The sequence below is a fragment of the Cherax quadricarinatus genome, chromosome 83 (genome assembly GCF_038502225.1).
Source record: "Cherax quadricarinatus isolate ZL_2023a chromosome 83, ASM3850222v1, whole genome shotgun sequence".
In the NCBI taxonomy this organism is placed as follows: domain Eukaryota; kingdom Metazoa; phylum Arthropoda; class Malacostraca; order Decapoda; family Parastacidae; genus Cherax; species Cherax quadricarinatus.
The window spans coordinates 14,271,317-14,285,659 of NC_091374.1; the positions used below are offsets into that span (position 1 = coordinate 14,271,317).

At 45.7% G+C, this 14,343-nt stretch overlaps 1 protein-coding gene across 9 annotated transcripts in view; it reads left to right on the forward strand.

Moving 5' to 3' along the window:
* The window catches only part of Hr3 (Hormone receptor 3), a 605,631-nt gene that overhangs the window by 265,080 nt on the left and 326,208 nt on the right, over positions 1-14,343 (forward strand). For 4 of the 9 annotated variants that reach the window (XR_011394342.1, XM_070102872.1, XM_070102868.1 and 1 more), the window contains exon 1: positions 1-1,643. This exon is cut by the window's left edge. The exons of 2 other annotated variants lie outside the window; for them this stretch is intronic. Coding sequence is in view for 6 of the 7 variants with exons in the window: in XM_070102872.1 (XP_069958973.1) it covers positions 1,493-1,643 (151 nt within the window). In the remaining variant the exon portion in view is untranslated. The remainder of the gene's footprint in view (positions 1,644-14,343) is intronic. 3 more of the 9 variants (XM_070102865.1, XM_070102866.1, XM_070102867.1) reach the window with 2 other exon arrangements.

A 14,343-nucleotide genomic window follows, 5' to 3' on the forward strand; every position in this document is an offset into this window, starting at 1 on the left:
TACACTTACCCTGGCGCTGGTACCTGATGAGTGACGCTGGTATTTTGTCTCTGGTATGTGCTGAGTTTTGCCGGCACCTACTAAGTACTAGTTATACTTAGTGAGAAACGGTAGTACACATTGAGCGAAGGCGATACTTACTGAGTGGCGGTGGTACCCAGTGAGTGATGGTGGTACCCAGTGAGTGACTGGTACTCTGTGAGTAACTGTGATATCCAGTGAGTAACTGTGGTACCCAGTGAGTGACTGTGATATCCAGTGAGTGACTGTGGTATCCAGTGAGTAACTGATACCCATTAAGTGACTGTGGTACCCAGTGAGTGACTGTGGTACCCAGTGAGTGACTGGTACCCAGTGAGGGACTGTGGTACCCAGTGAGTGACTAAGGTACCTGTGAAGTATCATCGTAGAAAACGCAGGAAGTACCGTTAGGTTGACGGTAGTAGCTGGTGACTGTCAACGGTGGAGAGGCAGGAAGACAGTTACCTTGACGGTAGGTGGTCACGCTCAGGGTCCCTGACGGACTCTTCTTGGACGTTACATGGGCATCAGTGAGCACTACCCAGGATACTGACACCACCCCTGGCCTCAGCCAGGGCAGCCAGTTTTGTATACCCTGGTTACAACCTTGTGGGTGGTGCTTTCCACCCCTGGTGACTAGTGAGTGTTGTAACCCCTGAACAGTCACCACAACAGATAGTTACCACAACAGGCGGTCTGTTAACAGAGGCAGTCTGTCAACAGAGGTAATCACCACAACACGCAGTCTGCCAACAGGGCAAGTCATCATAACAGGCAGCCTGTCAGAAGCGGCAGTCACCACAACAGGCAGCCTATTAGAAGCGGCAGTCACCACAATAGGCAGCCTGTCACCATAATCAGTCACCACAACAGGCAGTGTGTCAACAGAAGCGGTCACCACCGTCATGACAGCAGTTACCAGCAGTGGATAATATCACGTCAGATATCGTGTACTAACGTGTTACTAATCTTATCTAACATAAAGTTGTCTGCCTTACAGTGAGACGCATAAGCTTTTCCCGTTTGTGTGTGTGTACGCGTGTGTTTTTATACCATCAGTGACGTGTGATTCATGGTGCAAAACATCCTTGGTTATCACCACCAGCAGGTGCTAATCCGCGGTGCTCTACTTAAAACAGAAATCTACTTCAGTACTTTAAAACCTCGAGCACTTTAGTGTCTGTGTGTGTGTTTTGTTTACTTGTAAAAATTACTAAAACAGAAATGATTGGAAACAGATCATCTGTGACCTGATTGTATTCTTATAGTCCTCTGTGTTGGAGTAAATTCTGTGACTTTATATTGTAAATGTTCACGTGTGTGTGAATGAACTTTGCACTAGTGTACTCTGGCGTGGCAGTGATATTCCCTTCCACAAGACACCACATAAACAATTACGCTGGATCCCCTGAACAAACACCAGTGGGATTTCGGTACCCTGCTGAAGAATCCGGAGGAGAGTGTAGCGAAGATGGATATTTTAAGCGAGTTGTTTGGGCCAGGATGGGAGAGAGAGGTGGCAGGGGATGCTGTAGACACGACCACCCCGTCCTCCTCCACACCCACGCCCACAAACCGCCCACCCTCAACCGAAAAGAAGTCTAACTCCATCAAAGGTAAAGGTGCATATATGGCCGCGGTTTGTGTTCTCTAGATAAGTCTTAAAGCATGTGACAGTTAAGACTTACTGTAAGACTCAGTGGTAAGACTTTAGATGTGAGATAAATCTTCCAGAAGCACTTGAATTATAGTCTAAGTCTAGACGTATGAGGTAATGTGTAGATTAAGTTTTGTTGTGTGACGTAAAGTCTAGAATAAAGCTTGCAACTTTAACATCATGATGTAAGTCACATGGCGTGTCTGAAACTAGTGTGAAACACGTCAAAAATAATGAATGATATATATATATATATATATATATATATATATATATATATATATATATATATATATATATATATATATATATATATATATAGACTCGAAAGTTATGGTGTAGAGTGTAGAGAGAAGGATGAGTGAGTGTAGAGTGCAGGATGCGTGAGTAGAGTGCAGGATGAGTGAGTGTAGAGAGAAGGATGAGTGAGGGTAGAAGGAAGGATGAGTGAGGGTAGAAGGAAGGATGAGTGAGGGTAGAAGGAAGGATGAGTGAGGGTAGAAGGAAGGATGAGTGAGGGTAGAAGGAAGGATGAGTGAGGGTAGAAGGAAGGATGAGTGACTGTAGAGAGAAGGATGAGTGAGTGTAGAGTGCAGGATGAGTGAGTGTAGAGTGCAGGATGAGTGAGTGTAGAGTGCAGGATGAGTGAGTGTAGAGTGCAGGATGAGTGAGTGTAGAGAGAAGGATGAGTGAGTAGAGTGCAGGATGAGTGAGTGTAGAGAGAAGGATGAGTGAGTGTTGAGAGAAGGATGAGTGAGGGTAGAGTGCAGGATGAGTGACTGTAGAGAGAAGGATGAGTGAGTGTAGAGTGCAGGATGAGTGAGTGTAGAGTGCAGGATGAGTGAGTGTAGAGTGCAGGATGAGTGAGTGTAGAGTGCAGGATGAGTGAGTGTAGAGAGAAGGATGAGTGAGTGTAAAGTGCAGGATGAGTGAGTGTAGAGAGAAGGATGAGTGAGTGTAGAGTGCAGGATGAGTGAGTGTAGAGTGCAGGATGAGTGAGTGTAGAGAGAAGGATGAGTGAGTGTAGAGTGCAGGATGAGTGAGTGTAGAGAAGGATGAGTGAGTGTAGAGTGCAGAATGAGTGAATGAAGAGTGCAGGATGAGTGAGTGTAGAGAGAAGGATGAGTGAGTGTAGAGTGCAGGATGAGTGAGTGTAGAGAGAAGGATGAGTGAGTGTAGAGTGCATGATGAGTGAGTGTAGAGAGAAGGATGAGTGAGTGTAGAGTGCAGGATGAGTGAGTGTAGAGAGAAGGATGAGTGAGTGTAGAGTGCAGGATGAGTGTAGAGTGCAGGATGAGTGAGTGTAGAGAGAAGGATGAGTGAGTGTAGAGTGCAGGATGAGTGAGTGTAGAGAGAAGGATGAGTGAGTGTAGAGTGCAGGATGAGTGAGTGTAGAGTGCAGGATGAGTGAGTGTAGAGAGAAGGATGAGTGAGTGTAGAGTGCAGGATGAGTGAGTGTAGAGAAGGATGAGTGAGTGTAGAGTGCAGAATGAGTGAATGAAGAGTGCAGGATGAGTGAGTGTAGAGAGAAGGATGAGTGAGTGTAGAGTGCAGGATGAGTGAGTGTAGAGAGAAGGATGAGTGAGTGTAGAGTGCAGGATGAGTGAGTGTAGAGTGCAGGATGAGTGAGTGTAGAGAGAAGGATGAGTGAGTAGAGTGCAGGATGAGTGAGTGTAGAGAAGGATGAGTGAGTGTAGAGTGCAGGATGAGTGAATGTAGAGTGCAGGATGAGTGAGTGTAGAGAGAAGGACGAGTGAGTGTAGAGTGCAGGATGAGTGAGTGTAGAGAGAAGGATGAGTGAGTGTAGGGTGCAGGATGAGTGAGGATGAGTGAGTGTAGAGAGAAGGATGAGTGAGTGTAGAGTGCAGGATGAGTGAGTGTAGAGAGAAGGATGAGTGAGTGTAGAGTGAAGGATGAGTGAGTGTAGAGAGAAGGATGAGTGAGTGTAGAGTGCAGGATGAGTGAGTGTAGAGTGCAGGATGAGTGAGTGTAGAGAGAAGGATGAGTGAGTGTAGAGTGCAGGATGAGTGAGTGGAGAGTGAAGGATGAGTGAGTGTAGAGTGCAGGATGAGTGTATAGTGCAGAATGAGTGAGTGTAGAGTGAAGGATGAGCGAGTGTAGAGTGCAGGATGAGTGAGTGTACAGTGAAGGATGAGTAAGTGTAGAGTGCAGGATGAGTGAATGATGAGTGTAGAGTGCAGGATGAGTGAGTGTAGAGTGCAGGATGAGCGAGTGTAGAGTAGTGTCTGAACTATGGAACAATGCTCTTCTCCAGACTGAGGGACTGACCACCTCAAAACTTTAAGGGTGATGGACTGATTACATCGTCTTCAAGTATCTTCTGCTTCTATCAACTTTTCTGTACTCGACTGAAGAAGCCTACTGTGTAGGCGAAACGTTTCATAATAAAGATACCTAACTGTTGCATATGTGTCTTACCTGAATGTAAAGTGAAGGATGAGTAAGTGTAGAGTGCAGGATGAGTGAGTAAAGTGAAGGATGAGTGAGTGTAGAGTGCAGAATGAGTGAGTGTGGAGTGTAGAGTGAAGGATGAGTGAGTGTAGAGTGAAGGATGAGTGTAGAGTAAAGGATGAGTGAGTGTAGAGTGAAGGATGAGTGAGTGTAGAGTGAAGGATGAGTGAGTGTAGAGTGCAGGATGAGCGAGTGTAGAGTGAAGGATGAGTGAGTGTAGAGTGGAGGATGAGTGAGTGTAGAGTGAAGGATGAGTGAGTGTAGAGTGCAGGATGAGCGAGTGTAGAGTGAAAGATGAGTGAGCGTAGAGTGAAGGATGAGTGAGTGTAGAGTGAAGGATGAGTGAGTGTAGAGTGAAGGATGAGTGAGTGTAGAGTGAAGGATGAGTGAGTGTAGAGTGAAGGATGAGTGAATGCAGAGTGCAGGATGAGCGAGTGTAGAGTGAAGGATGAGTGAGTGTAGAGTGCAGGATGAGTGAGTGTAGAGTGAAGGATGAGTGTAGAGTGAAGGATATCCTATGGTGGCCAAAGTAGAACAGAAGGATTCCTTTGGACACCATTTTGGTTCCCCAGGGCAAAACCTGGCCTCCTTCTGTTTACTGAAGTTGTCACTAGTGTCACTGAAGTTGTCACTAGTGTCACTGAAGTTGTCACTAGTGCCACTGAAGTTGTCACTAGTGCCACTGAAGTTGTCACTAGTGCCACTGAAGTTGTCACTAGTGTCACTGAAGTTGTCACTAGTGTCACTGAAGTTGTCACTAGTGCCACTGAAGGTGTCACCAGTGTCACTGAAGTTGTCACTAGTGTCACTGAAGTTGTCACTAGTGTCACTGAAGTTGTCACTAGTGCCACTGAAGTTGTCACTAGTGCCACTGAAGTTGTCACTAGTGCCACTGAAGTTGTCACCAGTGTCACTGAAGTTGTCACTAGTGCCACTGAAGTTGTCACTAGTGTCACTGAAGTTGTCACTAGTGTCACTGAAGTTGTCACTAGTGTCACTGAAGTTGTCACTAGTGTCACTGAAGTTGTCACTGAAGTTGTCACTAGTGTCACTGAAGTTGTCACTAGTGCCACTGAAGTTGTCACTAGTGTCACTGAAGTTGTCACTAGTGTCACTGAAGTTGTCACTAGTGTCACTGAAGTTGTCACTAGTGTTACTGAAGTTGTCACTAGTGTCACTGAAGTTGTCACTAGTGTCACTGAAGTTGTCACTGAAGTTGTCACTAGTGTCACTGAAGTTGTCACTAGTGTCACTGAAGTTGTCACTAGTGTCACTGAAGTTGTCACTAGTGTCACTGAAGTTGTCACTAGTGTTACTGAAGTTGTCACTAGTGTCACTGAAGTTGTCACTAGTGTCACTGAAGTTGTCACTAGTGTTACTGAAGTTGTCACTAGTGTCACTGAAGTTGTCACTGAAGTTGTCACTAGTGCCACTGAAGTTGTCACTAGTGTCACTGAAGTTGTCACTAGTGCCACTGAAGTTGTCACTAGTGTCACTGAAGTTATCACTGAAGTTGTCACTAGTGTCACTGAAGTTATCACTGAAGTTGTCACTAGTGTCACTGAAGTTGTCACTAGTGTCACTGAAGTTGTCACTAGTGCCACTGAAGGTGTCACCAGTGTCACTGAAGTTGTCATTAGTGTCACTGAAGTTGTCACTAGTGTCACTGAAGTTGTCACTAGTGCCACTGAAGTTGTCACTAGTGCCACTGAAGGTGTCACTAAGTTGTCACTAGTGTCACTGAAGGTGTCACCAGTGTCACTGAAGTTGTCACTAGTGTCACTGAAGTTGTCACTAGTGCCACTGAAGTTGTCACTAGTGCCACTGAAGTTGTCACTAGTGCCACTGAAGGTGTCACCAGTGTCACTGAAGTTGTCACTAGTGCCACTGAAGTTGTCACTAGTGTCACTGAAGCTGTCACTAGTGTCACTGAAGTTGTCACTATTGCCACTGAAGTTGTCACTAGTGTCACTGAAGTTGTCACTAGTGTCATTGAAGTTGTCACTAGTGTCACTGAAGTTGTCACTAGTGTCACTGAAGTTGTCACTAGTGTCACTGAAGTTGTCACTAGTGTCACTGAAGTTGTCACTAGTGCCACTGAAGTTGTCACTAGTGTCACTGAGGTTGTCACTAGTGTCACTGAAGTTGTCACTAGTGTCACTGAAGTTGTCACTAGTGCCACTGAAGGTGTCACCAGTGTCACTGAAGTTGTCACTTGTGTCACTGAAGTTGTCACTAGTGTCACTGAAGTTGTTACTAGTGTCACTGAAGTTGTCACTAGTGTCACTGAAGTTGTCACTAGTGTCACTGAAGTTGTCACTAGTGTCACTGAAGTTGTCACTAGTCTCACTGAAGTTGTCACTAGTGCCACTGAAGGTGTCACCAGTGTCACTGAAGTTGTCACTAGTGCCACTGAATTTGTCACTAGTGTCACTGAAGTTGTCACTAGTGTCACTGAAGTTGTCACTAGTGTCACTGAAGTTGTCACTAGTGTCACTGAAGTTGTCACTAGTGTCACTGAAGCTGTCACTAGTGTCACTGAAGTTGTCACTAGTGTCACTGAAGTTGTCACTAGTGTCACTGAAGTTGTCACTAGTGTCACTGAAGTTGTCACTAGTGTCACTGAAGTTGTCAGTAGTGTCTGAAGTTGTCACTAGTGTCACTGAAGTTGTCACTAGTGTCACTGAAGTTGTCACTAGTGTCACTGAAGTTGTCACTAGTGTCACTGAAGTTGTCACTAGTGCCACTGAAGTTGTCACTAGTGTCACTGAAGTTGTCACTAGTGTCACTGAAGTTGTCACTAGTGTCACTGAAGTTGCCACTAGTGTCACTGAAGTTGTCACTAGTGTCACTGAAGTTGTCACCAGTGTTACTGAAGTTGTCACTAGTGTCACTGAAGTTGTCACTAGTGTCACTGAAGTCACTAGTGTCACTGAACTTGTCACTAGTGCCACTGAAGTTGTCACTAGTGTTACTGAAGTTGTCACCAGTGTTACTGAAGTTGTCACTAGTGTCACTGAAGTTGTCACTAGTGTCACTGAAGTTGTCACTAGTGTCACTGAAGTTGTCACTAGTGCCACTGAAGTTGTCACTAGTGCCACTGAAGTTGTCACTAGTGTCACTGAAGTTGTCACCAGTGTTACTGAAGTTGTCACTAGTGTCACTGAAGTTGTCACCAGTGTTACTGAAGTTGTCACTAGTGCCACTGAAGTTGTCACTAGTGCCACTGAAGTTGTCACTAGTGTCACTGAAGTTGTCACCAGTGTTACTGAAGTTGTCACTAGTGTCACTGAAGTTGTCACTAGTGTCACTGAAGTTGTCACTAGTGTCACTGAAGTTGTCACTAGTGCCACTGAAGTTGTCAGTAGTATCACTGAAGTTGTAACCAGTGTCACTGAAGTTGTCACTAGTGTCACTGAAGTTGTCACCAGTGTCACTGAAGTTGTCAGTAGTATCACTGAAGTTGTCACCAGTGTCACTGAAGTTGTCACCAGTGTCACTAAAGTTGTCACTAGTGTCACTGAAGTTGTCACCAGTGTCACTGAAGTTGTCACCAGTGTCACTGAAGTTATCAGTAGTGTCACTGAAGTTGTCACTAGTGTCACTGGTGTCACAAAAGTTGTCACCAGTGTCACTGAAGTTGTCACCAGTGTCACTGAAGTCACTAGTGTCACAGAAGTTGTCACTAGTGTCACTGAAGTTGTCATTAGTGTCACTGAAGTTGTCACTAGTGCCACTGAAGTTGTCAGTAGTATCACTGAAGTTGTCACCAGTGTCACTGAAGTTGTCACTAGTGTCACTGAAGTTGTCACCAGTGTCACTGAAGTTGTCAGTAGTATCACTGAAGTTGTCACCAGTGTCACTGAAGTTGTCACCAGTGTCACTGAAGTTGTCACTAGTGTCACTGAAGTTGTCACTAGTGTCACTGAAGTTGTCACCAGTGTCACTGAAGTTGTCACCAGTGTCACTGAAGTTGTCAGTAGTGTCACTGAAGTTGTCACTAGTGTCACTGGTGTCACAAAAGTTGTCACCAGTGTCACTGAAGTTGTCACCAGTGTCACTGAAGTCACTAGTGTCACTGAAGTCACTAGTGTCACAGAAGTTGTCACTAGTGTCACTGACGTCACTAGTGTCACTGAAGTCACTAGTGTCACTGAAGTTGTCACCAATGTCACTGAAGTTGTCACTAGTGTCTTTGAAGTTGTCACCAGTGTCACTGAAGTTGTCACTAGTGTCACTGAAGTTGTCACTAGTGTCACTGAAGTTGTCACCAGTGTCACTGAAGTTGTCACTAGTGTCACTGAAGTCACTAGTGTCACAGAAGTTGTCACTACTGTCAGTGAAGTTGTCACTACTGTCAGTGAAGTTGTCACTACTGTCAGTGAAGTTGTCACTACTGTCAGTGAAGTTGTCACTAGTGTCAGTGAAGTTGTTACTAGTGTCACTGAAGTTGTCACCAGTGTCACTGAAGTTGTCATTAGTGTCACTGACGTTGTCACCAGTGTCACTGAAGTTGTCACCAGTGTCACTGAAGTTGTCACCAGTGTCACTGAAGTTGTCACCAGTGTCACTGAAGTTGTCACTAGCGTCACTGAAAGCAGCTCATTGGGTTTAAAAATATTTTTGATAAATGTGATGTGTGGGTATGGGTAGTACCTGTCTATCATGAACTATCAGATCTGTCTCCTGTGAGCCAGTAGACCTGTCTACCATGAACCAGTACACCTGTCTACCATGAAGCAGGAGACCTGTCTACCATGAACCAGTAGACAACAGTGCTGCGATCACAGCTGCAAAGAAAATAATAGGATGGATAATGAGAACCTTCAAAACAAGGGATGCCAATGATGATCCTTTTCAAATCACTTGTTTCCATAACATTTCCGTTCAAAGCAGGTGAAATTGCAGATCTAGTGAATGTACAGAGAACCATTACTGCACATATAAGTTCCATCAAACACTTCAAATGTTGGAAAAACTTGGAAAAACTTGACTTGCACTCACTGGAGCGCAGGCGAGAAAGATATATCATAATCTACACTTGGGAAAATCCTAGAAGGAATGGTTCCAAATCTGCGGCCATCAGTAACAGCCTGGTTGATCAGGCCCTGGTCCACCGGGAGGCCTGGTCGTGGACCTGGCCGCGGGGGCGTTGATCCCTAGAATACCCTCCAGGTAGACCTGTCTGCCATGAGACAGTAGACATAACTGCAGTGTTGGGTGTTAGTAGTACCTGTCTACCATAAGACAGTAGACATCACTGCAGTGTTGGGTATTAGTAGTACCTGTCTACCGTGAGCCAGTAGACATGACTGCAGTGTTGGGTGTTAGTAATATATGTCTACCGTGAGCCAGTAGACATGACTGCAGTGTTGGGTGTTAGTAGAACCTGTATCGTGAGCCAGTAGACATGACTGCAGTGTTGGGTGTTAGTAGTACCTGTATCGTGAGCCAGTAGACATGACTGCCGTGTTGGGTGATAGTAGTACCTGTGTCGTGAGCCAGTAGACATGACTGCAGTGTTGGGTGTTAATAGTACCTGTCTACCGTGACCCAGTAGACATGACTGCAGTAAGTATAGGAAGGCAGGCGTGTGTTGTGAGTGCAATGACCTCGGTATAAGATTTAACCTAACCTTGTGCTTACTCCAACCCTCCTCCACACCTCACCTCCAAGACTGATGGTTTGTGTGTGTGTGTGTGTACTCACCTAATTGTGGTTGCAGGGGTCGAGACTCAGCTCCTGGCCCCGAGCACACACACACCCGTGTGTGTGTGTACACTCACCTAGTACTCACCTAGTTGAGGTTGCAGGGGTCGAGTCCTAGCTCCTGTGTGTGTGTGTGTGTGTGTGTGTGTTTGCGTGTGCGTTTGTAGTTCATGACCTTCTAGGAATATACTTCTCATTATGTTCTCTTATAAATATTTGTGAAGGTAGCATGGGCCAGTAGGTCTCCTGCAGTGCTCCTTTCTTATGTTCTGTAGTGTGATGGTACACTTTTATGTTCCTGCCTGTACCATAATTTTATTGGCAGTAGTGTACCGTGAAATGGTTCAGTATTGTGCACCATCCCATGCCTCAATATAAGATACCATAGTGTGCTTCAGTTTAGGGTACCATACCGTGCTTCAGTATACGGTACCATATGCTTCAGTATCATGTATCATACGGCGCTTCAGTATCATGTATCATACGGTGCTTCAGTGTCATGTTCCGTACTGTGCTGCAATATCATGTGCTGTACCGTGCTGCAGTATCATGTAACATACTGTGCTGCAATGACAGGTACCTTACTGTGCTGCAGTATCATGTACCGTACTGTGCTGCAGTATCGTGTACCGTACTGTGCTGCAGTATCATATACCGTACTGTGCTGCAGTATCACGTACCGTACTGTGCTGCAGTATCACGTACCGTACTGTGCTGCAGTATCACGTACCGTACTGTGCTGCAGTATCATGTACCGTACTGTGCTGCAGTATCATGTACCGTACTGTGCTGCAGTATCACGTACCGTACTGTGCTGCAGTATCATGTACCGTACTGTGCTGCAGTATCACGTACCGTACTGTGCTGCAGTATCATGTACCGTACTGTGCTGCAGTATCACGTACCGTACTGTGCTGCAGTATCATGTACAGTACTTTGCTGCAGTATCATGTACCGTACTGTGTTGCAGTATCATGTACCGTACTGTGTTGCAGTATCATGTACCGTACTGTGCTGCAGTATCATGTACCGTACTGTGCTGCAGTATCATGTACCGTACTGTGCTGCAGTATCATGTACAGTACTTTGCTGCAGTATCATGTACCGTACTGTGTTGCAGTATCATGTACCGTACTGTGTTGCAGTATCATGTACCGTACTGTGTTGCAGTATCATGTACCGTACTGTGTTGCAGTATCATGTACCGTACTGTGCTGCAGTATCATGTACCGTACTGTGCTGCAGTATCATGTACCTTACTGTGCTGCAGTATCGTGTACCGTACTGTGCTGCAGTATCATGTACCGTACTGTGCTGCAGTACCGTGTACCGTACTGTGCTGCAGTATCATGTACCGTACTGTGCTGCAGTATCATGTACCGTACTGTGCTGCAGTATCGTGTACCGTACTGTGCTGCAGTATCGTATACCGTACTGTGCTGCAGTATCGTGTACCGTACTGTGCTGCAGTATCATGTACCGTACTGTGCTGCAGTATCATGTACCGTACTGTGCTGCAGTACCGTGTACCGTACTGTGCTGCAGTATCATGTACCGTACTGTGCTGCAGTATCGTGTACCGTACTGTGCTGCAGTATCGTGTACCGTACTGTGCTGCAGTATCGTGTACCGTACTGTGTTGCAGTATCATGTACCGTACTGTGCTGCAGTATCATGTACCGTACTGTGCTGCAGTATCGTGTACCGTACTGTGCTGCAGTATCATGTACCGTACTGTGCTGCAGTATCATGTACCGTACTGTGCTGCAGTATCGTGTACCGTACTGTGTTGCAGTATCATGTACCGTACTGTGCTGCAGTATCATGTACCGTACTGTGCTGCAGTATCGTGTACCGTACTATGCTGCAGTATCGTGTACCGTACTGTGCTGCAGTATCGTGTACCGTACTGTGCTGCAGTATCATGTACCGTACTGTGATGCAGTAGCATGTACCGTACTGTGCTGCAGTATCATGTACAGTACTGTGCTGCAGTATCGTGTACCGTACTGTGCTGCAGTATCGTGTACCGTACTGCGCTGCAGTATCATGTACCGTACTGTGATGCAGTATCGTGTACCGTACTGTGCTGCAGTATCATGTACCGTACTGTGCTGCAGTATCATGTACCGTACTGTGCTGCAGCATTGTGTACCGTACTGTGCTGCAGCATCGTGTACCGTACTGTGCTGCAGCATTGTGTACCGTACTGTGCTGCAGCATTGTGTACCGTACTGTGCTGCAGCATCGTGTACCGTACTGTGCTGCAGCATTGTGTACCGTACTGTGCTGCAGGATCGTGTACCGTACTGTGCTGCAGTATCATGTACCGTACTGTGCTGCAGGATCGTGTACCGTACTGTGCTGCAGGATCGTGTACCGTACTGTGCTGCAGCATTGTGTACCGTACTGTGCTGCAGCATCGTGTACCGTACGGTGAGAGTAACTCACCCTACAATTCTACATTCACATATAATCACATAATGTACCCCAGACACTTGGGTTGTGTTACATAACGGAGAATTAGTAAGTAACGGTGCTGTAATTTGCTTCTGTAACGGAACTGTAGCGACAAAGAAGAGTTCACGCTAAACTGCAGTGTGTGTGTGTGTGTGTGTGTGTGTGTGTGTGTGTGTGTGTGTGTGTGTGTGTGTGTGTGTGTGTGTGTGTGTGTGTGTGTGTGTGTGTGTGTGTGTGTGTATGTGTGTGTGTGTATGTGTGTGTCTGTGTGTGTGTACTCACCTAGTTGTACTCATCTGGTTGTGGTTGCAGGGGTCGAGTCACAGCTCCTGGCCCCGCCTCTTCACTGGCCGCTACTCGGTCACTTCCCGCTCCATGAGCTTTATCATACCTCGTCTTAAAACTATGTATGGATCCTGCCTCCACTACATCAGTAATCAGACTGTTCCACTTCCTGACAACTCTTTGACTGAAGAAATAATTCCTAACATCCCATTGTATGTGTGTGTCTGTGTGTGTGCACTCACCTAATTGTGGCTACAAGGGGTCAAGTCACAGCTCCTGGTGTACATATGTGTGTATGTGTGCGTATGTGTGCGTGTACTCACCTAATTGTGGTTGCAGTAGTCGATTCACAGCTCCTGGTGTGTGTGGGGGGCTGTGGCTGTATTAATCTACTGTATGTATGTGTTTTGGGTTTATGTGTGTGGCTGGGTTTAAGTACAGTGTGTGCGTTCCTGATTTAAGCTACAGTGTGTGTGTGGTTGTCTTAAAAGCACACACACACACACACACACACACACACACACACACACACGACAAGGGATGGAAATTGCTCCCAATTTATAACTACGTGCAACAAGCAGGGAGGAACGAGGAAGGAATAGAATTTTTCGTAGACTGTAACTACAGCAATAGGGAACACGAATGAGAATTATGGGAATGGGGAGGGGAGGAATGGGGTGGCAGGAATGGGGAGATCAGGAACAGCCAAACAGCAGCAATAACCAGATAACCAAACAAATAATTCAACAACAACCAAACAACAGCAGCAACAACCAAACAGCAGTCAAATAGCATCAACAACAGCAGCAGCAGCAACATTCAAATAACAGCAACAAAAGCAACAACCAAACAACAACAACAACCATAATTCGCTAACGGTATCCGTAAGTTATGCAAATTATGGAAGTCTTTCCTGTCAAGTTCTATCCTTTATATATTGATTTATACATGCTTGGTGGGTGGATTTATACATGCTTGGTGGGTGGATTTATACATGCTTGGTGGGTGGATTTATACATGCTTGGTGGGTGGATTTATACATGCTTGGTGGGTGGATTTATACATGCTTGGTGGGTGGATTTATACATGCTTGGTGGGTGGATTTATACATGCTTGGTGGGTGGATTTATACATTCTTGGTGGGTGGATTTATACATGCTTGGTGGGTGGATTTATACATGCTTTGTGGGTGGATTTATACATTCTTGGTGGGTGGATTTATACATGCTTGGTGGGTGGATTTATACATGCTTGGTGTGTGAATTTGTAGGTGCGGGGTGGGTGGATTTATACATGCTTGGTAGGTGGATTTATACATTCTTGGTGGGTGAATTTATACATGCTTGGTGGGTGGATTTATACATGCTTGGTGGGTGGATTTATACATTCTTGGTGGGTGGATTTATACATGCTTGGTGGGTGGATTTATACATGCTTGGTGTGTGAATTTGTAGGTGCGGGGTGGGTGGATTTATACATGCTTGGTAGGTGGATTTATAGACGCTTAGTGGGTGGATTTATAGACGCTTAGTGGGTGGATTTTTACATGCTTGGTGAGCGGATTTATCCATGCTTGGTGGATTAGGCTTGTAGACACTGGGATAGACTTGTCGATGTGTAGCCGGGTAAATTTTTAGACACTTAACCGGGTAGATCTGTAGACCGTGTATGGCTGATATTGAGGTGTACAATGTGCGTGGCGTCACACTGTGGGTGATACACCCAGTGTTAATGACCAC